We start from the raw sequence: 24,240 nt of genomic DNA, 5'->3' as shown, positions 1-24,240 counted from the left end.
GGCGTGGTGGTGCTCTCCACCTGCTCGGGCGGCGGCGGCTGCTAGCAGCTATGGTGGGAGGCAGTGGAGGCAGTGTGTGTCTGGTAGGACTACGGCGGCCAAGGTCCTATGGGCGATGCGGGGTGGTGGTGGTGGATCCCTTCTCTTGGGTCTATACCGACAGAATGCGGGGCTAGGCGCGCGGGGGTGTGCCGGCGGTACGCGCGACGGGGGAGGTCCAGATCTAGGGTTCGTGCTCGAGTGGGTTAGTTCATGGCCTAGGGCGGATCAGAGCTTCTGCTTCGGGTAGGTGTGGTTGGACATAGCACGGGATGTCCCCACGAGTGGTGCTCGTCACGGGTATGGTGGTTGTTGGTGGTGGTCGCGATTTCGTTGCATTGGTGCGCGGATTGACGCCGGTGGCCACAGAAATGGTGTCGTGTGAGCTCGCTTGGGCCAGGGCTTGGGGCTTGACTGCCGACGGCCGTCGACAGTCATGGAGTCGTGTCCTCCCTAGTCCACCGGAATTGGCTGGGGACGCGGGCGTGGGTGCCTCCTATGGTGGAGGCACCTACCCAGACTCGATTACTGATGTCGGGCTAGTAGTAGATGGCATGCCTCTGCTCTTCATACAGTGTTTGAGTGTGTTGCGAAGTGAGCGGCGCACGAAGTCTCATGGCAGGGATGCCGGGGCGGCGACCCTGCATGGTGGTCCGCATGGTTGCTCTCCGACGGGCATCATCACGGGGTGGTGGCTCTCCTTCCAGGTTCTGTGGGCGACGGGAGGAGTGGCGGCGGGTGGCGCGGGCGTGCTCTCTGGAGTGACGCCCTGATCTGGATTTGGGGCTCTGGCCCCATCTTGTTCATCCTAGAGGCCTCGCGGTGGCACAAATGAGCTGCCGAGTGAAAGCTCTGCGCCTCGGCACCGTCGACGGCGACACCCGTGTGTGCCACGCTCTTCCTGAAGACGTCGTCATGATTCTTCTCTACATGTCAAGGCTCGGGGTGAAGACCTTTGTCTGTTTTAGACCCAACAGTGGCGACGCTCAGCGTTGTTCTCCCTCTTGAGGGCGTTGTCATGGAGTTTAGGTATTTTAGGCTGTAGTGTGGAGGTTGCTTAGATCTTTTTGTGTTCTTTGTCGGTAGCATAGTCGTGTGCGTTCTACGTGATCCGATTATCTCGAGATCGGCTTTGTAAGAGCGCCACCTCATCATCTTATATCGTTCGGCCATGTATTTTCTATGGTGGTTCCTTTATATATAAAGCGGGGCGAAAGCATGTTTTCAGAACGACCTTCTGATGCATGTGCATTTCTTTCAGCGGGGTTTGCCGTGGAACAAGGTAGTGAAGTCATACCGCAGAAATATCCATTTATCCGACACTGTTCCTGCATCAAGCGACAAACGTGTGACGACCCATAAAACACCCCCATTTCGCCCCCAGCACAGCACGGCAGCGCCCCTCCAATGAAGCGTACGCATCGCCCATGCACTGTGAGCCTCGTCACGTCCCTGGAACTGTAGGCCGGAAACATACGCGCCACATTTATGAGGAGCCTCTCTCACGTAGCCATCCACGGATCATGGACCATCCTCCTCCAGCGCCCCTCCAATGGAGCTAGCACGCTCCACGTACGGCAGATCTAGATGCTACGCCGGCCTTGACGCACATTCCGCGTCCATCCGTCCGTCCGTCCGTCCCATGCACACGCGCAGTTTCCACTTGCGCATACATACATACGTACACCATCGCGCGCTTCCGATCCTCACTCGCTCATCAGTCTCCCGGCCGCGGCCAGCCTCCCCATCCCGCTATATAACTCCCAGCCCCACGCACCACTCATCACTCACCTCGCAACGCACCAGCGCCAAGTACATCCATTGGCCACCCACCCACCCACACACGACCCTCCACCCCCACTCCACTCCACTCCAAGAGTAGCTAGCTAGCTAGCAAGAGAGTCCCAGCGGGTGACCAGCTGCCACTGCTGCTCTCCTAAAGGCACTCAGGCGAGCTAGTCGATCTGCCCGCGGCGACCTGCCGGCGCGCGGGGAGGGGGAGGGGGAGCTAGCCGGCCAGTGGGGGCGCGTGAGGACAATGCATGGCATGTGTTAACATGTACAACCCGGAGCACCACCAGTCGTCGTCCTTCATGGCGCCGCGGATGTCCTTCTCCAGCGACTTCGCGCTGGAGCCGCCGCCCGCGTCGGCGCTGTCGGCGCGCGGGCCCGGGGACGCCGACTTCGAGTTCTCCGTCGGCAGCCGCCCCATGATGGCCGCCGACGAGCTATTCTCCAAGGGCCGCCTCCTGCCGCTCCGGGAGGCCCCGCACGGCCAGGCCGGCCGGCCCACGACGCTGCGCGAGGAGCTGCGCGCCGACGACCGCCACGGGCGCGCGCCCCGCGCCCCCAACATCCGGTGGAAGGAGCTGCTCGGCTTCAAGAAGGCGAACAAGAAGGCCGCCGCCGCCGCCGCCGCCGATGCTGGCGCCGGCACGTCGTCGGCCGAGGCCCACACGGTAATTACCAATTAATCTTATAGCTTAATTATCTTAAGCACCCAACCCGTAGTGGCAGTAGGACACTGCATCGTACGCTCTGCAATAGTGGTATGCATTGTCCCATCTGCCCGTCGCATCGACATTTTCCGAATCTTCAGAGCCACCTGCAACTGCGAGAGCCTAGCTCTCTTGCGGCGCCGTAGTACAATCTAGAGTACATTTCCTCTGCATCCAGGGCCGGATTTCTCAAAGTCTGGAGCCGCATATATGCATCGCATCGCATATTCTAGGCATGTGTACTTGGCAACAGAACGAACGTGTTCACCACACCACACCAGCCATGCATCTTGCACAGAGTTTCAGCGGCACATATCACCTGCGTTCCTTTCCGGTTTTAGTGACAGCAAACGCGTGCAACATTTTTCAGGATCTTGGAGGTCACGGAGGCACGAGAGAGTGAAGCAGCGAGCGCTCGTTCACCAAGCGAGACGGGGGCATGGTTAGGCAACTAGTTTGTGCGATTGGGTGGTGATTTGCCTCTCAGCTAGCTTGACGTCCATCATCTACCCGGTGAAGACGGATCTGCGAGTAACCCAACATCCATCAGCGCTTCATTGGAGAAGCAGCAAGCAAACTGAAGCTGTAGCTAGCTCTGGAGGCCATGCATGCATCAATGTGCATTTCATTTTACTGCCTGCTGCTTGTTACCCTTTTTTGTTGTTATTATTATTATTTCGGTGTAGTAAAAGGGAATTTTTGCTCCTGCTTTAGCTCTTGGGTCTGGTCGTCGGCGGGTGGTTCCATTGCATCGCATGTAGATGTAGTAGTAGTAGTGGTCAAAGTAACTCCTCTCTCTAGTCTCTAGTCTAGCTGTAGTGGCTCTGAATGTTTTGTATCGGAGGAAGGGGCCAGTTAAATGCACTAGCAGTATTTATTTTTTCTCACATGGTGATGGATGCTGTGGTCCTTGTGGTAATCGTAGTAGTAGTACGTGCTGGTTGTGCGCTAGTAGCTGTTCCCATGCTTGTCTGCTACCGCCACGCCTCCTCCTGCCCTCGCTTTGAATCCCTCCCCTCCCTCGTCTACAAAAATCTCTTCAATGAAGCCAGGCCGGCCTTTGCTTTCGATCGACACTCTGCCGCCACATGCATGCATGCTGCTGCTTCTGGTACAGAAGTGCATGCCCGTTTTTGAACGGGGCGGTGACCGCATGCACGGAGCTAGCCGGCCGGTCAAAGCTGAGCTGGCCCGTTACGGAAGGAGATTCAAAATACTCCAACGTATAAGTAAAGTAGAGTGGAGTGTGGAGTGGTTCTGAGACAGTGAGACCGAACCGCTCTCCTCCAAAGCTGGCGGATCTGTTAACAACCCGTCCACTAGCGCGCGGGGGCTGGACTGGGGCCTAGCACATCTCCCGCACTGTCGTGTAATGCTCCGCGCCCCATCATCCCACCTGGTGGCGATCACCGGCACAGCGTTAAATTTATTGAGGTGACTTAGCTGTCTGTCGATCGCTGCCGCGCCCGGCCTGCCGGTCGCCGCTGCGGCGGTGGGGCGGGGCGGGGCGGGGCGGACAAAAACAAATGCCTGCCCCTGCCCGGCACAGTAGTAGCTTGGGGGGAAATGGAAATGGAGATTCATGGCGGGGGCGGGGGCAGGCGGCAGCTAGCGGGAGCCGAGAGCGATCGAGGGGGGGCCGGCGCCGGCTGCAATGCAGACGGGCATGCATGGATCGACCGCTCTGGATGAATTCTGGTTCTGATTTGAAGCCAGCCAGCCAACTGGTCCAAAAGATGTATGGCGGGGCATGCCCTGATTCTGGGCCGGTGTGTGCGACTGCGTGGTTAGTACAGGCGCATGCAGTAGTGCAGTGCAGTGCAGTGCATGCGTGCAGCTGCGTCGCGTGCCCCGGCTTAAAGGCCAGGTGCTACCTCTGCGCCTCCGCGCTCCGCGCTGCGTGTGTACTAGCTAGGGTTAGGGGGGGTCATCTTGGTCAGATCCTGTTGGATTGGAGCTTGCTTGGAATGTTACGGGAGACGAGTGGACTCAAATCAGTCAATATCTGTTGGTTCCAGTAAAGTACTGCATTGCATGCGATCAATAATGAAGTGGTAGTATTTTTTTTTTGAGGGGTAAAAAAAAGTAGTAGTACAATTCAATTTATCACCTACCGTTTGGCTTGGCCCAAAGAACTTCGACAAAGCTATCTGTGGCCCACTCATCCGGTCCATGGTTAGACAAAACACACTTCAGGAAAACTAACTTGAGCAGCTGAGCAAGACACACTTTGCCTAATGGACTGATTTGATAACAATTGTCCATTGCTCCTACATTCCAAACAAATTGAGGTTATAGCTTTGGGCTAAGTCACACTTCTCTATCTCAATAAGTCTATAATAGGGAAAAAAAAAAGGTGCTAATCTCTACAACATCAAATATATATAGTGCACCAAATTATTTTATGAATCTCATGAAACTAGTTTAGTGGTTTAGATGTTGATAAAACATTCTATATTTTGGTGATTTCTTTTTGCGGGTTTATTTTGGTAAAATTTGAAGAAGTTTGACTTAGGACAAAGTTATAACTTCAATTAATTTAGAACAAAGGTAGTTATATGTTGATAGTTATCTTCAATTCTTGCCAGTTGTCTCAAGAAAAAAAAGGCAAAACATGTTAACATAGTAAAAACAACTGCACAAAATCTATTTAAAAAGAGAAAATAAAAAGGTTTAAAACAAGTAAAGATATAAAAATAAGTAGAGTGAAATTACAGTAGAAATTTGCAAGTAAAAAAATCAGGCTTAAAACATCCACTAATAGTTCAGCTTATACTCTGGTTGTTTTCACATGATGCAGGAGGTGTTCACATACAATGAGCGTTTAATTTGTCACTAAGAAAACCGAAAGCAAGGATTTTCATCGGTTACTTCTACCCCCCCCCCCCCCCTCCCCCACGCGCGCCCCCTTCAACCGTTGATTAATCCACAAGAGGTGAGGGAACTGAAGGTTTCTGATTCTATATATGTAGGAAGAGTTTTTATCAGGTTTGATGTCACGTCGGCGGCGCTGCAACGGTGTTGCGTTGATCTGCCTCATATCCCGTCTTGATGACACATCATGTGTTGTTGAGGGGCTGTTTGTTAATATTGTCCATCAATAACGAAAGCTATGGTGATACATTGACGTCGAATTTGGTTGCTTCTTTGACAAGAAAATATTGAATCTCAGGGTCTTAGATGTAGTTTTCTATTTGTTTAGGATTGTTAAGGTGTTTATGAATTCGGTTACCCCATGATCTAGTTGTATCCACTTATCTCACTATCAAATATGACCTATATTGTGTCTGCGAGATGAAAAGACCTTCCCCGTGAAACTAGGCACATATATGAGCCCTTTTGTGAAACATAACTTTCATTTCACTAAAAAAAATAAGAGAAAAGTTGATTTTGCCCCATTGAGTTTTGGATGTGGGATACTTTAATGCCCAACCTTTTCTGGGTTAATTTGAGTTCCCCAAAGTAGCAAAATGACATGGAATAACTCTCAAAACAGCATCTACTCATGCCTCCTCCAATATGATTGGAGGCCTCGAAGGCATTTTGGCCGGTTGGGTAGAATAAGTCGGCGAAATTCGTCCTTCACCGGCCACAGTTTGGGCACTTCGTCCGAGTGGGCTCTTCCTCCTCTTTGCTCCTAGTGGCACGATGGTGTGGTCTGAGACGCAACGTACAATTCGTCGGAACCAATGATTGCAGCTGACAATCATGTTCTTTGTACGTGTTTTTATGTAATACACCCTCCATTCTTAAATGTAGTCGATATAGAAATCTTTAAAAAGATTTATATTTAGGAATGGAGGGTAGGGATAAAAACGGAGTGGAAACAGACGGAACTGGATGCTATCATATTTGGGTTTTTTGTGTGTGCAAAAATTGAAACAAATACAGAAACTCCGGAAATGAATATGGAAACATATACTATTGAGAACATACATAAAGCGAATACAGAGCGTCGGAAGTGGGCGTTGACCGGAGCTTAATAACCCCTTGAATCATAGAGAAAAATTTAATGAATTGTTAACAGGCTACAAAATAATATAATTATGTTAGCGACTTAACGAAGTATTGTAGTAGTACTGGACAATTATGTATAGGGTCGGGTTAAGTATGTGTGTGTTAGTAGATGTTGTGACTCAAATGATCCATTCTGCTCACTATGTCATTGTGTATTGTTTGGTGGTTGAGCTACAAAGCATCCATAGGCCTATAGTAAAAACTGAAATTCCATATTCACGGAAATAGAAAGTTCCGTTTCCACGCCTGTTCCATCTGAAAAGATTGTTCCATTTTTGTTTTCATTTCGCATAAAAAAGTCCATTTTCGTTTCCGTTCGCAAAATTCCATTTCCATTTTTATATTTTGTCTTCGTTTCCATTTATTCTCCGGAAAAGCATAAACTTTTCACTCCATTTTCAGCCCGTAGTATATACGTGTGTGTCGGTGTTGTACGTGTTGCTGTTACTGCGACCGTGGGCGGGATGGCTGTAAGAGCGCGGCGATTTTGCCGGGGATGGAGGGGAGAAGCGAGGCTATGGTCGGGGATGGCATGAACGACGAGTGATCGAAGAAAGCCTTCGATGGATTCTCGTCGGAGTTCGGCGGGGTTGCACGGGCGTGGTCACCGCGGCCGCCAGAAGCTCGGATCAATCACCGGGGAGCGTCGGAGAGGAGGAGCGAGGGAGGAGGGATACTTATAATTAGAGAAGTGGATGCGGCTGCTCAAATTTGGGCGAGAGAGGCAACTTTTGAGGCTTGACTCAACCGTTTGAGGGATCACTTAGCTAGTGCTTAACTGCTTAATATGGAATCTTTCGAGGAGTAAAAGACTTTTTATTGTTCGATTAGAGTTGCCCTCAGGTTGATTGATGAAAACGTAAGACCATCGACGCATTACAGGCCAAATCACCAGAACAAACGCTAAAAATAAATAAACGGGCGCCAGATCGACAAGAACACACTTTCATTTTCTTCCAGACAGGGAAAATTAACAACGACGGCAAACCGTGCAGGAAAGGCGAGCCTGCCGGCCGCCTGTGCCACACGCTGCAGATACATCATGATAGATCACCGACGCAGACGTCGGTGCACAGATTAGCCAATAAGTAGACAAGAAAGCAAAGGTACAGGGCAGCAGCAAACGATAGATCAGCGCTTATTCTAGCAGGGAGCATGCATGCATGGATGGGTAGATATGGAGCTAGCTTCGCTTAATGGACCTAGCCAGACCCCTCTCTAGTAGGCGACGATCCTGAGCCCGAGGCTCTTCTGCGCGTACTCGATGAGGCCGTCCACCTCGCCGTCGTCGACGTAGCCGTCGCCGTCGGCGTCGGCGTACTCGATGCCGCGCTTGCTCTTGTACCCCGAGAAGCGCGTCCGGATGGTGCGCATCGCGCACCGCAGCTCGTCGCGGCTGATGCGGCCGTCACGGTCCACGTCGAACCGCCGGAGCCACTCCTTGAACTCGTCCACCGTCATGTCCCCGTCCAGCGACCTTGTCGCCGCCGTCACGTTCCTGATCGCCATACCAAACTGATCGGTCTCCGGCCTCCTTGCTCCGACGAGAGGTACCTTGGCCGTCTATGTATGAAAATGTATGCGCCTCTCTGAATGTGCAGCTGCCTGTTCGGCCGCATAGCTCTTATATAAGCGTGGCCTGCACCATACACCGCCGGTGACGTACTCGTGCTGGTTACGTTTTTCACGGTTCGGCCCTACCTGCAGCATAGCTTATTCATCACGCGGTGTAGATTCTCCACTTATCTTGATTCTTTTGGGGACTCTACATATCTCTTGATTGATACTCGTTGTCGATGCACATATATTTGGCTCTGTTTTGATTGGGCCATCTACACATGCTCGTTGAAAGGAGCAAGAATCTGCACCAAGTGGCTCGAGGGAGAAAGGAAATGTATGGAGCAAAAGCTGGAGATGCATTTCGGTGATCGATATGGAATTAAGAATCGTGTAAAGCTCTACAGGCTAAGCAGTGCCACCCAATGTGGGATTATTCGAGGGGCGACTTCCGCATCGAATTTCTACAATGAAAGGTTGGACATGATATGATATTTAGAGACGGAACAGGATGCGACGATTAGGCATGAAATTATTGTACACGCGTCTAGAATTCTCCAATCTTGTAGTGGTGTGCATCATTTTCCTCATGTCGTAGATGGAAATGGCAAGTTAAAATCCGTTGTGGTTTTCCTTGTTGCGACCAAGTCGAAAATAAAACCATGTGTGGTTTTCCAGCATTGTGGAAATAATTGTGTGTACATGTGCGTGTAACTCAATTAGCACTAAACATTGTAATACCACACACAAAATAATATTACATCTCCTCAAAAAAGTAAATTGCCCCAAGTCAAAATTTCCATAAGTTTAATATTGTTTATAGAAATTTGTCCCGTCATAAGACCGCCAAGTATGCATAAAATTTAATGTGCAGGTAAATTAAGAAGAGATAGTAGTTTGATGACCTTGGGAAGAACCGATGCTAAGCCCTCGTGCCTAGGTGAAAACACCGTTCTGAGTCTAAAACTAATTAAATGAAAGAAGCTTAGCAACAAAAAATAAAACAACTATCCGTTGGAAATTTGAGTTGCTAAACCATTTATTGTATTTAGAACCTCATCTAAGCATTTTTGCATTGAAAAAGGTCTAAGTACACTCAGAAAATCTATTTCATGATGGATCTAACAAAACCAAATTGATGCAGTATGTTGGTTTCCTATCCTTCTCCACTCGGTTCTTATCTTTTTCTTTTTGTGATGACATTATACTTGCTTTCGCTTGTAGAAAGGTAATCCTATATAGTGTATCTAAGAGAGAGTTATCCCCACTAACTTATTTATCTCAACATGCAAGTATGTCACATCGTCGTACAATTATGAATGAAATAAGTCTCATATTTTCCATTCAACAATTATTCTACTTATATTCAATAAATATTTTTACAACTATACACAATCAAATATAATAAATCATATGTATTTTTAGTTATGCTTCTCGTGTTATCAACTTAAATTTTCATCAACCAATTTCACGGGAATGTGCAAGGTATCCTCTAGTTATGTAAGAATGTTGGGACCATTACTACTAGATGATTATGGTGCCCCAGGAGTTGATATAATCTGGGTTTTCCTGCTAGTGCATCGACCCTTCACCCAATTAGCCATTGGCTACTAAAATTAACTACTCACCATTTCCATTCCTAAGATGGGGCTATTCATGTCCTAATAATTGGGCAATAAAGCAACTAATTAAGCCAGTAGCATGCAACTATCTCTTCATTTCCTTCAAGGCTCATAGCCCAAAGTATCAACATATTCGATTCCATGTGGCATATGGAGAGATTTGATCGATGGGTTCACAAAAGCAATTGGTCTTTTCTTTTACGGAAAAGAATGATTGACCTACGACCACCCAATTTAAGCGACCACACCTCGCAAACTAGACTAGTCACAATGGAAAATTTCATATACTAGTATGATGCATATGATACTAGTGTATGATATTATCCCCACGGTGCATAGTATCATAGTTTGGTATCTACTAACCTCATTTATTCACATGCATGACACATAATAGTACATCATTTAATATAATACAGTATCATATCATCATGATACTCAATCCTCTTTTTCCTTATTTAATTGTGTCACCTTTGTGAAAATGCCAAGATGGTATGCATGATACTATATATGATACTCTCATTGTGACAAACCTTATGTAAATGCATGCTCTATGAGTTGTAACCGTGACGCTTTGGTAGAAAGAGGAATTAGGTTAATATAATTCAATATTTTTATTCAACTTCTACAAAGTAGCCATCAAAACCTCTTCAGGTAAAATAAACACCAAACCTAATACATTGAAAAAAAACAGGCTTTATTTTTGGTTAACCGAATTCACTGATGCAACAACAATGCATCATGCATTGCACAAACCTGGCGGAAATCGGAATAAGAGCTCCAGGAGTCCAACAAGCCAAGAAATAAGAGCTCCATGAAAGGAAGGGGCATTAACTAAAGACCAAAGAAATGAAAGATCTTTGTATCTCACCGTAGATGTCGACATGTTATCTAGCTCCTCTCTACCTCACACAATTCCTATTCAATGCTTAAGGCACCAGTTATAGTCCTATTGGTATATAGCGCACATGTCCCTTCGCTACATGGGCTGGCTCATATTAGTCTCTCCTTTACTGGGTTGGGAACCTTCAAGAAGGTCCCTCCGGTTATATCGACCCAGGTTTTCTTTGGGTTTTTTTTTCTTGTTTCTGATCCGTTTTTGGTTTTCCTCTCTTTTTCTGTTTTTTGGATTCTGAAGCTACTAGATCGCTCTGCTTCGATTTTTTTTACATTTTCTTACATTTTCCTAGGTTTTTTCTACCCGTATTTGTTCGTTTTTCATTTATTTTCCTTATTTATTGATTTTTTTATTTTCAAAATTTTGAACTTTTATAATTCATGAAATTTTCTCAAAATCATGATTTTTTCTATAAATTCATTAGCTTTTCTCAAATCTATGAACTTAAAAAAAATTGTGAACCTTTTCAAATCCATGAACTTTTTTAAAATCGTGAACCTTTTTTAAAATTCATGATTTTTAATCCATGATTTATTTTCAAAAGGCAATGGTCAACGGTCGACCAGTCAAACATCAAACCGAGCTGGCAACGACCCAGAGAACTGAGAAGCTCGAGTTGCTAAGCTACGACCCAACTGATGTACTGTGCGGCCTCCAGCTCAGATTCGAGCACTTAAGGCGCCAATAAGGAAGTCTCACCCTTACCATTGGCCGCCTCATCTTTCTCTTGCTAGGAGGTATCGGGGTGGTGATATGTATCGCTCACATGGAGCGGTGGAACAGGTGGCCCAGATAGAAAGGCCATCACATAGTGAGAGACATGAGCCCCGTCCCCACGACCACAAGCGAGTGAGGTCATGCCCCCCCCCCCCAACCCCAGTTTTTACTTTTATGAATTTCAGTCTATTTATTTTAATACAAAAACTTGTAAATTGGCAAAAGGTTGTAAATTTAGAAGCTATTCCTGAATTTCAAAAATAATATATTTTGAGAAGTGTTCATAAATTTAAAAAAATGTTCTTGAATTCAAAAAAAATAATATTTTTTTAAAAGTGTTCATGAATTCAAAAAAAAATCAAAAATGGTTGCAAATTTAGAAAATGTTCAAGAATTTTAGAAAGTTGACAGATTTGGAAGAAATGTTCATGAATAAAAAAATACACAAAATGAAATATGTTCGTGCATATTGAAGATGTTCAAGAATTAGGAAAATATCTTCATAAACTTGAAAGTATGTTGTGAATTTGAAAAAGCTCATAATTTTATAGTAAAATGTCGATGAATACAAATCACAAAAACGAGAAATGTTCGATTTAAAAAATATCATGAATTTGAGATTGTTCAAGAATTCAAGGAAATGTTTACATATTTTAAGAATTTCACAAGGTTCATGTAAATATTGTGAATTTTCAAAATACTAATCAAATTGGAAAAAAATTGTTTATTTTGAAAATGTTCAAGAATTTTTTAAAAATGTCTTCGAATTTACTTATTTTAGATATTTTAAAAACGTCTGGGAATTTCAAAATTTTCCATGAATGTGAATTTTAGATATTCACAATTTTTAACATGTTTGCAAATTTGAAAATGTATGTGAATTTTGAAAATGTTCACGAATTTGACAGAATATTCATGAATGGAAAAAAAGTTCATCTATTTAAAAACGTTCACAAATTTAAAAAGAATGAAAATAAAAGTAACTAAGAAATAAACCGTAAATGAAATGAAAAACAACAAGAGGAAAGCAAAAAAAAAAAAACGGATGAGAACCTTATGGACTTATCCTACAACAGACATCTCTTCCTTGCCGCCATAGGCAAGCAACTCGGTGGTTTTTTTTTGTTTGCTCGCTGTATTTTCTCGGTTTCTATCCTTCTGCTGTGTTGTTCACTGAAAAAACCAATTCCGCTTTTAAAATTCAAAAAACATTCACATGGACTAAGGAAAAGTTTATGATTTTAAAAACTTTTTCGAATTTTTAGAAATCTAGGGTTTTCAAAAAAAAAGTCCAAGAATTTGAAAAAAGTTCATCAATTTTTAAAAAAGTTCATGAATTTGATTAAAAATTTCACTACCTAAAGTTCGTAGATTTTAAAAAATTCACAAATGTGGGAAAAATAAGTTTAATTAATTTAAAAATCCATCAATTTGAAAAAAATGTTAATGAGTTTGATAAAAAATAAAGAATTTTAAAAAAGGTCACAAAATTGAAAAAAGTTCATTATTTTGAAAAACAGTTCACGAATTTGTAAAAGTTAATGAAATTGAAACAAATTCATCAATTTGAAAGAAATTTAATGAATTTTATCAAAAAATCACAAATTTGAACAAAGTTTTGAAATTTCAATAAATTCATGCATTTGGAAAAAATTTCACGGATCCAAAAAACAATTCACGATTTGAACAAAGTTCTTGAAATTTCTATAAATTCATGCATTTGGAAAAAAGTTCACAGGTCCAAAAAACAATTCACGATTTGATTTTTTTTAATTCACTAAAATGCTCATGGATTTGAGAAAATGTTCACGAATTTTAAACGATTCATGATTTTATTTTATTTTGCAAATTTAAGCAAAGGAAGAAAGAAAGACAAAAGAAAAAATAAGGGAAAAAATCCAGAGAAAACCGGCCAAATAAAACCGAAAAAAGAAATAAGACGCTGCATTTGTTTTATCCTTACATTTGACGCAAAAAAACCAAGTAACTAGCACAGCAGGTGAGCTCTCCCAGTTGGTTATTCCTGTTTTTTTTTGAGAAAAAATGGTTATTCCTGTTTGGAACTAGACCAGAGGTTTGCGGTTCAAATCTCACAGTGTGAACGCATTTTTTGAAGTTTAAAAAAAAAGCAAATGGGCCGGGCATAGGACCCGGGGGGCAGGAGGGCGGTGCGCGCGAGGAAAACACTCAGTAAAGCTTGAGCCGGCCCGCTAGCGAGTGCGCGTAGGCGACCGATATTATTTGGGGATCACGTGGGCTAGTATAATACTCATGTACATGCATGCACTGCTCATTCTCAAACTCCATGATTTTTTTTTGCCCGCAATTCAAGGTATTTGATCATGAAATTTTGCACATATACATTTCATCCTTGTATACATATATTATTATTTTCAGAATTTATTGAAACTGAAAAGTTTGAATTTTGAATTTTTCAAAATCATGTCCTCCATGGAGCTGGACCTCCAAAACGCCCTACTCCTTTTTTCTGCTAGTTTGGACAAAATATACTGTACATTGAGGGAAGAAAAACAAGAAGATCGTTAGATCAACATACATATTATTCCATTCCATAAAGCGAGCACTACAACACTGCCCCTTACTTGCGCTAAGCCAGGCATGCACCTTCTATTATTCAAGTGCACGGGCTGCAGCTAGAGAGAAAATGAAAAGAAAAACAAAAGACAGAGAACATAAGGTTCACTTTCCGCATCTGAGATGGCCTTATTCTAGCTACAACGGCCATCTCGTGCGCGCCATCACGTAGGTCGAGCACGTAGCTGCTCGACCCGACTGGAGCAGTCGATGTGCTCCGTTTCTAGCAGGCGACGATCCGGAGGCCGAGGTTGGTCCGCGCGAACTCGACGAGGCCGTCGATCTCGCTGTCGTCGATGTACCCGTCGCCGTCCGCGTCGGCGTAGCTGATGCCGCTCCTGCTCCTCCGCCGCGTGAACCGCACGCGCAGCGCCCGCATGGCGCGCCGCAGCTCATCCCGGCTGATGCGCCCGTCCTGGTCCGCGTCGAACCGCCGGATCCACTCCTTGAACTCGTCCGCCGTCATGTCGTCGCCGGCGACGCACCGCTGCAGGCTCATCCTCGACGGCTTCAGGAAGCAGTGCAGAAGCGACATTCGCGCCAAACTACGAATGTGCTTTCACTTAATATGTGTCCGGCCGAGTGGGTGAGCCTGTCCGCACTGCCTTGGTGGCGCTTATATATCCGCGGCCTGGCTCCACGAATCCGTGGGAAGAAATAACAGACATCAGACATGGATATGACGAGATGGATATATGCGTACCTATCTATCTAATGCCTGCCACCCCCTCGAAATTCCGATTCGGATTAAAACACGGAGAGTTTACAGTTACGTAAACTGACACACCCAAATGAATGGCTCCGGTGATTTTGTTGTGCAAGTAAATAACGGACGCAGACAGATAACCATCTCGAGAATTTGTGGAACGAAGAATATATGTGGACGTATACGAAATCGGTTGGAATAATATTGCTAGACCATATAAATGAACGGTCGTTGAAGGAATCAAGAATCAGTGGCACGTGGAGTGGGCAGGAAATGGCTACAGATAGGCGACATGGATAGCCCGGAATCGTGCAAAGGCAAACAAATAAGACCGGCACGTAAGATGCCGATGCGGATCTGTGAGGTGCAGCTGAGTGTTGCGTTTCAGAAAAATCTGACCTGATAACCATGCAAAAGATGGAACTGGGTTCCTGGACCATGCGTCTAGGCATGTATCATTGCGTGTCGAAGATTCTTCTTATTTTTCGAGGAAAGGAACCCACCAATTTCATTCGAGAAAATGAAGCGTCTTACACACATCCGCGCCACAACGAACAATCAAAGTCCAGGCACATCCGCACAGGACCCCCAAAACTGAAAAACCCACTGCGGTTTTTGAAAAAACATGAAAACGTATATGTCGGAAACATAACTTCCAGGCTCTTCTCCGACTTACAACAGGTACAAAGATATGTACTACAAACAGAGCTATAGCCTATATGGCCACTCCATCAAAGAAAAATTCCATTATCAGCTCACTATTCATCAACCCCTACTGATCGAATCTAGCAATCTGGAATTATGTTTACAACAGGTGCAGAGACAAAGAAAAATTTCCTTATCAGCTCACTATTCATCAACTCCTACGGATTGATCTAGCAGCCCCCCCCCCCCCCCCCCCCCCACACACACACACACCACCACCCGCACCCACACACCTCGTCCAAATACATATGTACCAAAACTAGGGCAATCTTTTTCAAGTTTGTCAACATGCATTAGTCTATTTTGCATTCGTTGCAACGAAAGTGAACCTTCTATCTCAGTCAGTGTAACTCTAAAACCAATGCACTCATTGAAATTCTCACATTTAGCATTGATACCTAAAGCTACACTAGCTACATTCCACGGATATTTAGCCAAGGGACAAGAAAAGAACAAATGCTCCATCACTTTGTGATCGCCACAAAGCTAGCAAATGTCAGAACAATGCCACCCCCATTTCAAGAAATTATCCCATGACAGGATTTATCTTTTATCACCAACCAAGAAAACACCTCTAATTTCAGTGCCAACTTGAAGGCCCACATTTGCTTGAAAGGGAAGTCGACTCTCCTAGTAATTAGGTACATATACAAAGACTCAAGTGAGAAAATCCAAAACTTGTCAAAAAATCCATGATCTAGCCTGCTAGCTTGATCATGCAGAGTTGACGACCGCGTGTCGTTACCTTGTTGAAGGTGTTGGTTCGAAGGTCTGCTTCAGGGGTGATAGCCCTTGCTCTGACTCAAGTGATTCCTTCTCAAAGGCGTTGTCTAGGAGTGTTGCGCCCTCTGACTATTGCTATATCGCCGGTCAATTTGATAAGAGGATTTTATGATACTGTTGAGAGGATTTTCCTATATGGATGGCCTAGTTTTTTAGTTTATTTTGTAAGCCGGCCTGTTCGATGCACTGGGGTTCATCCTCCTTGAAAAGAAAATGATTTCACCTTTCACGTGTCAACATACTTGCGAATATATTATTTACTTTGCAAAAAAAGAAAAAACATACTTGCGAGTATAGCTAGCTCCTGCAGGCTTTGCCACATTGTCAGTGTCTCAAGTCTTGGGAATCTTCTAGTAAATCCCAAAGCATCAATACCCTGCGAAATTAGTTTGCTTATAGTAATATTATGGTTCAGAGGAAGACTGTATAACCAAAGGTTTGTGTCCTATCCATGCATCCTCAAACCACAGTATTTTTAGGTGCAATAATTGGTCGAAACTTTGAACATATTTATGTTGCATTTCTTGGCCTTATTTCCAACAAATAGTCTGTCATATGTGCTGGTTAAGATTAGAAGCATAGGGGCGTTTATTTACTTTATTTATTCTTCCTGGCGTTTACAAGTTTCAGTTTATGTCACACGCAATGGAGACGAGCTAAACCAGCGTTGGTACGATACGTAGGCTTGCTTGACCACAAATGTTACATCCTCTTCCTCGGGCGAGTCATCATGGCCATGAAGTCATCCATGTCCACGAACCCATCATGGTTCCTGTCGATCTCCTTCACCATCTTCCGGCAGTCCTCGAGGCTGCAGCTGTCCCCGAGCCTGCGCAGGACGTCCATCACCTCCTCGGCGGTGATCCTGCCGTCCCTGTCCCTGTCGAACACGAAGAAGGCCCGGCGTATGTCGCCCAGCTGGACGCCGTTCCTGTGCACCTCCATGAACTCCTCCAGGTCCATGTACCCGTCCTTGTTGCTGTCGGCGGCGCAGACCATCCGCCGCGCCTCGCCCGCGGCGTCCGCCTTCTCGAACCTCTGCAGGAGTGCCTGGAGGTCGCTCCTCGAGATCCGGCCAGGCTCGCCAGCGATCTTGTCGAACACCTTGGCCATCTCCTCCTCGTCAGGCTTGTACATCATCAAGTCGGACTGCTGCCGGTCCCTTGCGGACAGCAGCCGTCCGGCCGGCCGGGAGGGCTTGAACCGGAGCTTCGCTAGGTTGTATTTGAAGGTCAGGATGCTCAGGTGCGACATGTTGCAGATGGTTTGCTGCAGCTAGCAGCAGATGATGGAGAAGGCTATAACTGGTCTGCCCAGGCAGCTTCTGCGTGCCCTTGATGAAGGTTTATAGGTACTGTTGTGTGCTGAACAGAGCTAAGGTGGCCAGGATACAAATGCCTGATAGCTGCAGAAAGTTGCAGAAGTTGGGATTCCTCTAGAACTTGCACTGAAAGGAACCTCGAACCAAAAAAGAGGGCAAAGATGGACCAGATAAACATTGCAAATCAAGAATCTCATCCAAGCTGCTCGGGGCAATACATGCTGAAAGGTTACTTGAGAACTGGTCCAAAGCGATCTCTTGTATTTTATTCTTTCCTTCTTTGTGAATTTTGATCATACATCTGTAATTGAAGAATAGGAGCGTGTACAATAACTAGACAGAAAAGATAAGTTTATACAATGCTTAAAGAATGGCATCCTTTCCTGTACAGTGCCTGAAATAGAAACTGTGTGGTGAAAAGAATCATTTGTAGTGAACACAAAATATTCAGCACCAGTTAATAAAATAACCGTCCCCCAAACAGACAGCACCAACAAATTATGGTGGTCTCCCATTATCTAACTCATCCAGATTTTCAGCTCCCTCACGGTATGTGATTTTCCGAACATAGCCTACAAAACAAACAAGATGCCATCCAATAGGCACAAAAAGAAGTCAGCTCCTAGATCGCTTTCAGAAGGAATGTACTGAATGCTATAGCGGAAAAAACAAAGGAGCATGGTATGAACAAGATGTCAAGAATTTATCCCCACAAGCTCTACTGGAAGGTCTGATTAGCCCGAGCTATTTACAGTTCCATGACAAACAAAGCCTACACAATCTGGCAGCATCAGCCAACAATCATGACAACTACCCATCCACTGGCAAAAACGGAATAATGTAAGACACCTCCAGGTCATGTGCAGATCTCATCAGGAGTTTAACCTTCCATGTATCAGGTCAGAATAGTTGCAGTACTAATTGTGGTCGTTATTAGTTAGTATCACATCTTTACAGTTAAGTGCAACATTTGATGCATTTCAGGGTTCCACTGGAAAAAAGAAAAACATTTTGGTTCAGACCCCCCTTGTACTTTTACCATTTTTGCACCTTTTCCAACATCTTCAATAGTCCGTAGGATATAGCATAACCTCCTACTACCCATGGTTAGGCTCAAGGAATCTGGATTCTGTAAACCAATTCAAGCGAGCCAGAACAGGTGGGGATGCACTATGAATGAAGGGACGTGGATCCTTTCAGATTGAAGTCGACGTCGGCAGTGATTGGCATGGACACAACCACGGCCTTGAGAACTGTCGAGTTCCACATGTGTGGGCTAACTGGCTTAGATTTGACGAGCTGGTGGAGGACTCAAATCCAAACACAGCTTTTCTTTCGTCTAATCAACTTCCTATCGAAGTTCCCACTACCCGAAAATCCCAAATTCACACTCCCTGTTCTCATATTTGCTACTTTTGCTTTTCTGCTCGTTTCTAGGTTCTTGGGCGCTTGCTATTGAAATTAGGAGTACAATAATCGGCAGAAGATGTATGGGTAGCCATACTACCTAATATCACAATTTTAACTTTGGAGAAGAATAAATATGTGCAGTAGGTGGGGCATCTATTGGAGGGTTTGTATAATAAAGTGTGCCATTCTTGATATTTCTTTATCTTATATGCAATTTTATTATTACTCAAAATACATGTCTTATCTATGTAAAATATAAAATTATAAATAACCAGTGGCATCCAAGGCAATTCATTGCTTTTAAGAAATCCCAGATCAATCCTATTAAATAAAATAAAAAACTAGAAATTCCTTCAATAATAAGGAGAGAAAAATATCTTCACTCCTTATTTTGCTGGCGCAAGATTATAATGTGCAAATTGATCAAGGGAAAAAGAGAACAGCTAGAGCACTTGTTTTCATGGGGACCAACTTATAAGTTTATAACACTGGGGATGGACAAAATCTAGATATTACAGGTGTTACATTTGCATAAGAGATAAAATTATATCTAGTAAAGATAAATCAAATACAGAGGGTATTACAGTTACAATAAAAACAATTATATTTTTCAGCAGCATGAGAGGTGTAAAAAATTGCATGAGAAATTCTTCTTTTTACTCTTTAACATACTCCCTCTGTAAACAAATATCTCTACTCTTATAAAAAACCGAGTTGGTGATGATGGTGTGTCTGCCATCTTGTAATATAGACCGTCCGATCTATATCTGACGGATAGAAAGCAAACTATGACAATTTTACCAAAAAAACCCGGACCTCTCTCTACATTTACAGATAAGGTCTTGCCTCGTTCATCCTTATCTCCCACAACCTCATTGCTGAGCAATTAAAAAAGGAAGCCTCTGGAACAATCTGGCATGGTGGCCGCCTGCCGGCGCCGTCCATCCCCATGCCTCCGCCCAGTCCGACCACCAGTCACCACCACGCCCCACTCTTCCTCACCTTATCTCTCATCTTTCTCGAGATATCATTTTTCGATGAAATTCTCGAGATACCATTTTTCCGATAAAATTCTCGAGATATCATTAGTTTTTACACATGGGATTACCCCTGCGTGGGTCAATCACAACAGGTGTTTTGTAAAAAAATGCATCTTGGTGTTCCGTGCAATGCACGGGCATCTTGCTAGTAAGCATTGTTTTTAAGGTATCCTGCCTTGGACGCTTAGGCGACAAGGCGCCCTGGCAGCGCCTTACAAATATGCTCTCCTTAGGCGCTAGAGCGGGTGGTGCTCGCCTTAGGTCACCCTACCGCCTTATAAACAAAGAATATAAGACGTTTTAGAGACTTGTGTAAGTCTCCAAAACGTCTTATATTTGTTTACAGAGGGAGTACAAGAGATGGGGAGAGTCTGTAGAAAGACAAAGCTCGTAGGATGGGAACTGGTGACATGCTATTGTTTTCAGTGGCACAGCTGGGGGTGAAGGAGGTGTGCGGTGGAGGTGGGGAAGGGTATGGAAATAAGAGGGGTATGTATACAAAGAAGGTGCATGAGGTATGCAGGAACCCAGATTTGCTTGTATTTATTAATTTCTTTATAAGATAATATTGCCATGTCATGCAAATCAAAGAGAACCCCATGACCAGGATGCACCTTCGTAGATTGGAAAGACAAATAACATCTGCCAGCTATCTGTCATAAACCATAATATCCACAGAATTAAGTGTCAGATGTTTTGCTTTGTTGTTATAACTTATAATCTCTAGCAGATTTCTCTATTTTCTTAGTTTTCGTAAAACACATTTCCATGATTGTTCTTTTGTTGGAACATTGCTATATCATTGGTATATCCGTATATGTGAAATGCCCACATCATATGGTTACATTTACATAAGATAGAAACCCAGTTATTCCTGAATAGATACGACAGACTAATGCATATAGCATTCTAGGCTAACAGAAGTCCCAGTTGTCCCACAATTGACTAGTTATTCCTCTACATGTCAAGAGCTACATAATTGTGGCACAGTATGTAGTTTATGCAGTACCAATCTCACCCAAAATGTGCTGTGTTAACTATAGTCTGCTGATTAAAAAATTTAAATAAGCTGTCATCAGTATTGTTGCGGCCACTGCTAGGATTGCAACTAAGATGCTTAATTCGGGTTCAGCTTACATCAGGAGTATAGTGTTTATTATGCACCAATTATTGAAGCACCACAAAATTTATCGACTTCGCTGCAATTACCCAAGGTCTACTGATCCAGTTCTAAATGTGAGTTTTCTAATCGCTGTAGCACCAATGGTTATATGCACGATCATCGTGAACTTGGTGCCATTGCCATATCAGAAATATTTATAGTATTGCTTCTGCAACTTAAAAACAGAGATGGAGGATCTTATTTTCATAACTACAGCGGGCTTCGACCAGTAACAGCTTTGCTGTCGGTGAAGGTTGTATGGCAAATTATGTTTCCAAAGTAAGAATTCATCACAGCAACATCACAGATGGTTGCAAATAACAAGCCTTAACTCAAGTTAAAGCATTAACTTCTGTCAAGATAGCAAGCCTTGCTATCTCCCCTTCCTTTCGCCTGTGCTATTCCTAACAATAAGAACAAGGCTGAGTAATGAATTGAAGACCAAGAAATCTCACCAATGCCAGCGCACGGCACACACGTGCAGATGGTCTCCTTCCCCTTCTTCCTGAAGTAGGTCACCAGTCCCGACCCCTGGCAGCTCCGGCACTTGCCCGTCCACTCGTACGAAACCATCTTGCATTCCTACGATCCAAAGCCACACAAACAAAAAATGTAAGAATTCGCACCATATCCGACCCCAAATAACTCGAAAACACAGACGCCGCAACCGGGCACCCACATCGATCTTCACGTCGCAGCTGAGGCGGCGGTCGAGCTCCTCCCGCGACATCGGCTCGGTCCCCGGGATGGTCAACGGCATCGGGAGCGGCTCCACGTCGTCGACCAGGTAGCTCTCCTTGTCCCTGGACCAGCGGTCCCACCACCTCCTCTTACGCTCCCCCTTCTTCTCCTCGGCGCCGTCCTTGGCCTTGACGCGCACGCCCGGGTCGCGCGCCGCGACGCGCCCGCCGGAGGTGGAAGGGTCGGAGTCGGCCGGGCGGCGCGGGCGGAACCATTCCTGCGGCGAGGCGGCGCCGGTGGTGTTGGCGGCCGCCGGGCGGGGCGAGTGGGGGCGCCGGTGGCGGCGGGGGAGGGGGACGGCGGGGTTGCTGGGGCGCAGGGAGAGGAGCGGGGTGGGGTTCGGGGGATTCATGCGCGCCGGGACGGGGTTCGGGGGATTCATGCTCGCGGGGACGGGGTCTGCGTCTGGGGACACGCGGTCATCGCCGGCGACGAGGCTGGAGTGGGGGACGGCGAGGGCGAGGAGGAGGGTGATAGGTGGGGACGGCGAGACGGGGGAGATATCCTGGCAGGGAGGGGGTGGGTCGGGTCGGCCGACCGATCGGCCAACGGGCTGGCTCGCGGACGACCTCGGAACGCTCCCGGGCTTTGCACGGCCTGCAATCGAACCGTTTCGGAATTTGGGTTCAGGTTTTTCCCGGCAGATCACACTACGCGGTCGCGCTCCACCCAGCCAAACGTACCGGCAACCGTGGCCAGGTTCTAACCCGACGCGTGTAACGGTCGCGGTACTTGCACTCGAGAAAATTTACAATCAGGTCCTTTCATTTTGAAACCAGGACTCCAAAAGAGACAACAAGAATACAATTGGATCCTGAAGCGATCAGCGACCTCGCTAGAGCGATCATAGGGCAAGGAGAAGAGGGACATACATGTGAAGGTTGAAGAAGAGGGCATCAGGACCAAGCTAGCGAAACCAGCAGAGAGGTTGTTGATCCACCCTAAGCATTCATCGCAGCTCGACGGGGAGGAGGGGGTAGCTCCAACAACAGAGGTTAAAGCAGTGTAAGAAAATCTTGCCGAAGAAGCACTGAACTCGTCTTGTTTCCCTAGGGCTTATTGGAATCCGTAAGGGTAAGAGTTAGACCAGCCACATTCCCTCCTTCCACTACCCTCGTTACGGGAGGACAACTCTAGGTACCCCTAGATATGGCGACCGCTTGAGCTTATTAATGAAACCATAACTGGATCCACCTCTAGGAGTAGCAGTCCACCACGGACGGTGACCTGAAGAAGCAGATGGCCACCACATGGTGCAGCTCATGAGCACTGGTGCCAAGCTCCTTAGCGACATAATGCAATAGCATCTGAAGCCAACCCTAACCTCTGATCATGAACATAATCATGCTTTGTCAGCGGTTCCATTTGTTCTTGAGGACATGGGAGAAGTCTTGTTATAAGTAATCATGTAAAGTTGGTTTTCGTTCAATATTTTGATGATGTGTTATGCTCTTCCTCTAGTGATGTCGTGTGAATGTTGACTACATGACACTTCAACATGTTTAGGCATAGGGGGAGGCATTATGGGATTAGTTTGTAGATGATGGGTTGCGGGAGTGGCGGAAACCTAAACCCTAGTTTATGAGATGTTTCGTAAGGGGCTAATTTGGATCCTTTTGTTTAATGCTCTGGTTAGATCTATCTTAATTCTTCTCTTGTAGTTGCGGATGCTTGCGAGAGGGGGTAATCATAAGTTGAAGGAAATATGCCCTAGAGGCAATAATAAAGTTGTTATTTATATTTTCTTATATCATGATAAATGTTTATTATTCATGCTAGAATTGTATTAACCGGAAACTTAGTACATATGTGAATACATAGACAAAACAGAGTGTCCCTAGTATGCCTCTACTTGACTAGCTCGTTAATCAAAGATGGTTAAGTTTTCTGACCATAGATATGTGTTGTCATTTGATGAACGAGATCACATCATTAGAGAATGATGTGATGGACAAGACCCATCCATTAGCTTAGCATAATGATCGTTTAGTTTTATTGCTATTGTTTTCTTCATGACTTATACATGTTTCTCTGACTATGAGATTATGCAACTCCTGAATACCGGAGGAACACCTTATGTGCTATCAAACGTCACAACGTAACTGGGTGATTATAAAGATGCTCTGCAGGTGTCTCCGAAGGTGTTTGTTGGATTGGCATAGATCAAGATTAGGATTTGTCACTCCGTGTATCGGAGAGGTATCTCTGGGCCCTCTCGGTAATGCACATCACTATAAGCCTTGCAAGCAATGTGACTAATGAGTTAGTTACGGGCTGATGCATTACGGAACGAGTAAAGAGACTTGCCGGTAACGAGATTGAACTAGGTATGAGGATACCGACGATCGAATCTCGGGCAAGTAAAATACCGATGACAAAGGGAATGACGTATGTTGTTATGCGGTTTGACCGATAAAGATCTTTGTAGAATA

At 45.1% G+C, this 24,240-nt stretch overlaps 5 protein-coding genes across 5 annotated transcripts; 1 reads left to right on the top strand and 4 right to left on the bottom strand.

The window, feature by feature from the left end:
• The first annotated feature begins 1,839 nt into the window (after window positions 1-1,839).
• On the top strand, window positions 1,840-3,424 carry LOC109763238 (uncharacterized). Its single transcript, XM_020322087.3, has 2 exons — window positions 1,840-2,498; window positions 2,908-3,424. Exons 1-2 carry the CDS (start codon window positions 2,082-2,084, stop codon window positions 2,938-2,940), a joined length of 450 nt encoding a protein of 149 aa, XP_020177676.1. The 5' UTR covers window positions 1,840-2,081; the 3' UTR covers window positions 2,941-3,424.
• Window positions 3,425-7,485: 4,061 nt separating this feature from the next.
• LOC109763241 (uncharacterized) lies at window positions 7,486-8,169 on the bottom strand. The gene has a single exon (XM_020322090.4). It carries the CDS (start codon window positions 8,061-8,063, stop codon window positions 7,773-7,775), a length of 291 nt encoding a protein of 96 aa, XP_020177679.1. The 5' UTR covers window positions 8,064-8,169; the 3' UTR covers window positions 7,486-7,772.
• A 5,704-nt stretch (window positions 8,170-13,873) lies between these two features.
• On the bottom strand, window positions 13,874-14,543 carry LOC109763240 (uncharacterized). The gene has a single exon (XM_020322089.4). The coding sequence runs from the start codon at window positions 14,473-14,475 to the stop codon at window positions 14,164-14,166; it is 312 nt and encodes a 103-aa protein (XP_020177678.1). The 5' UTR covers window positions 14,476-14,543; the 3' UTR covers window positions 13,874-14,163.
• Window positions 14,544-16,704: 2,161 nt separating this feature from the next.
• On the bottom strand, window positions 16,705-17,658 carry LOC109763232 (calmodulin-like protein 30). The gene has a single exon (XM_020322082.3). The coding sequence runs from the start codon at window positions 17,386-17,388 to the stop codon at window positions 16,837-16,839; it is 552 nt and encodes a 183-aa protein (XP_020177671.1). The 5' UTR covers window positions 17,389-17,658; the 3' UTR covers window positions 16,705-16,836.
• Window positions 17,659-17,696: 38 nt separating this feature from the next.
• Window positions 17,697-22,477, bottom strand: LOC109763231 (uncharacterized). The gene is made up of 3 exons (XM_020322081.4): window positions 21,747-22,477; window positions 21,523-21,649; window positions 17,697-18,027 (listed from the first exon to the last, which is right to left on the bottom strand). Exons 1-3 carry the CDS (start codon window positions 22,188-22,190, stop codon window positions 17,954-17,956), a joined length of 645 nt encoding a protein of 214 aa, XP_020177670.1. The 5' UTR covers window positions 22,191-22,477; the 3' UTR covers window positions 17,697-17,953.
• Between the last annotated feature and the right edge of the window lie 1,763 nt (window positions 22,478-24,240).

Source organism: Aegilops tauschii, chromosome 5, assembly GCF_002575655.3.
Source record: "Aegilops tauschii subsp. strangulata cultivar AL8/78 chromosome 5, Aet v6.0, whole genome shotgun sequence".
Lineage (NCBI taxonomy): Eukaryota > Viridiplantae > Streptophyta > Magnoliopsida > Poales > Poaceae > Aegilops > Aegilops tauschii.
Note: the sequence above shows the minus strand (reverse complement) of the source record. Positions and strands in the feature narration are given on the sequence as shown.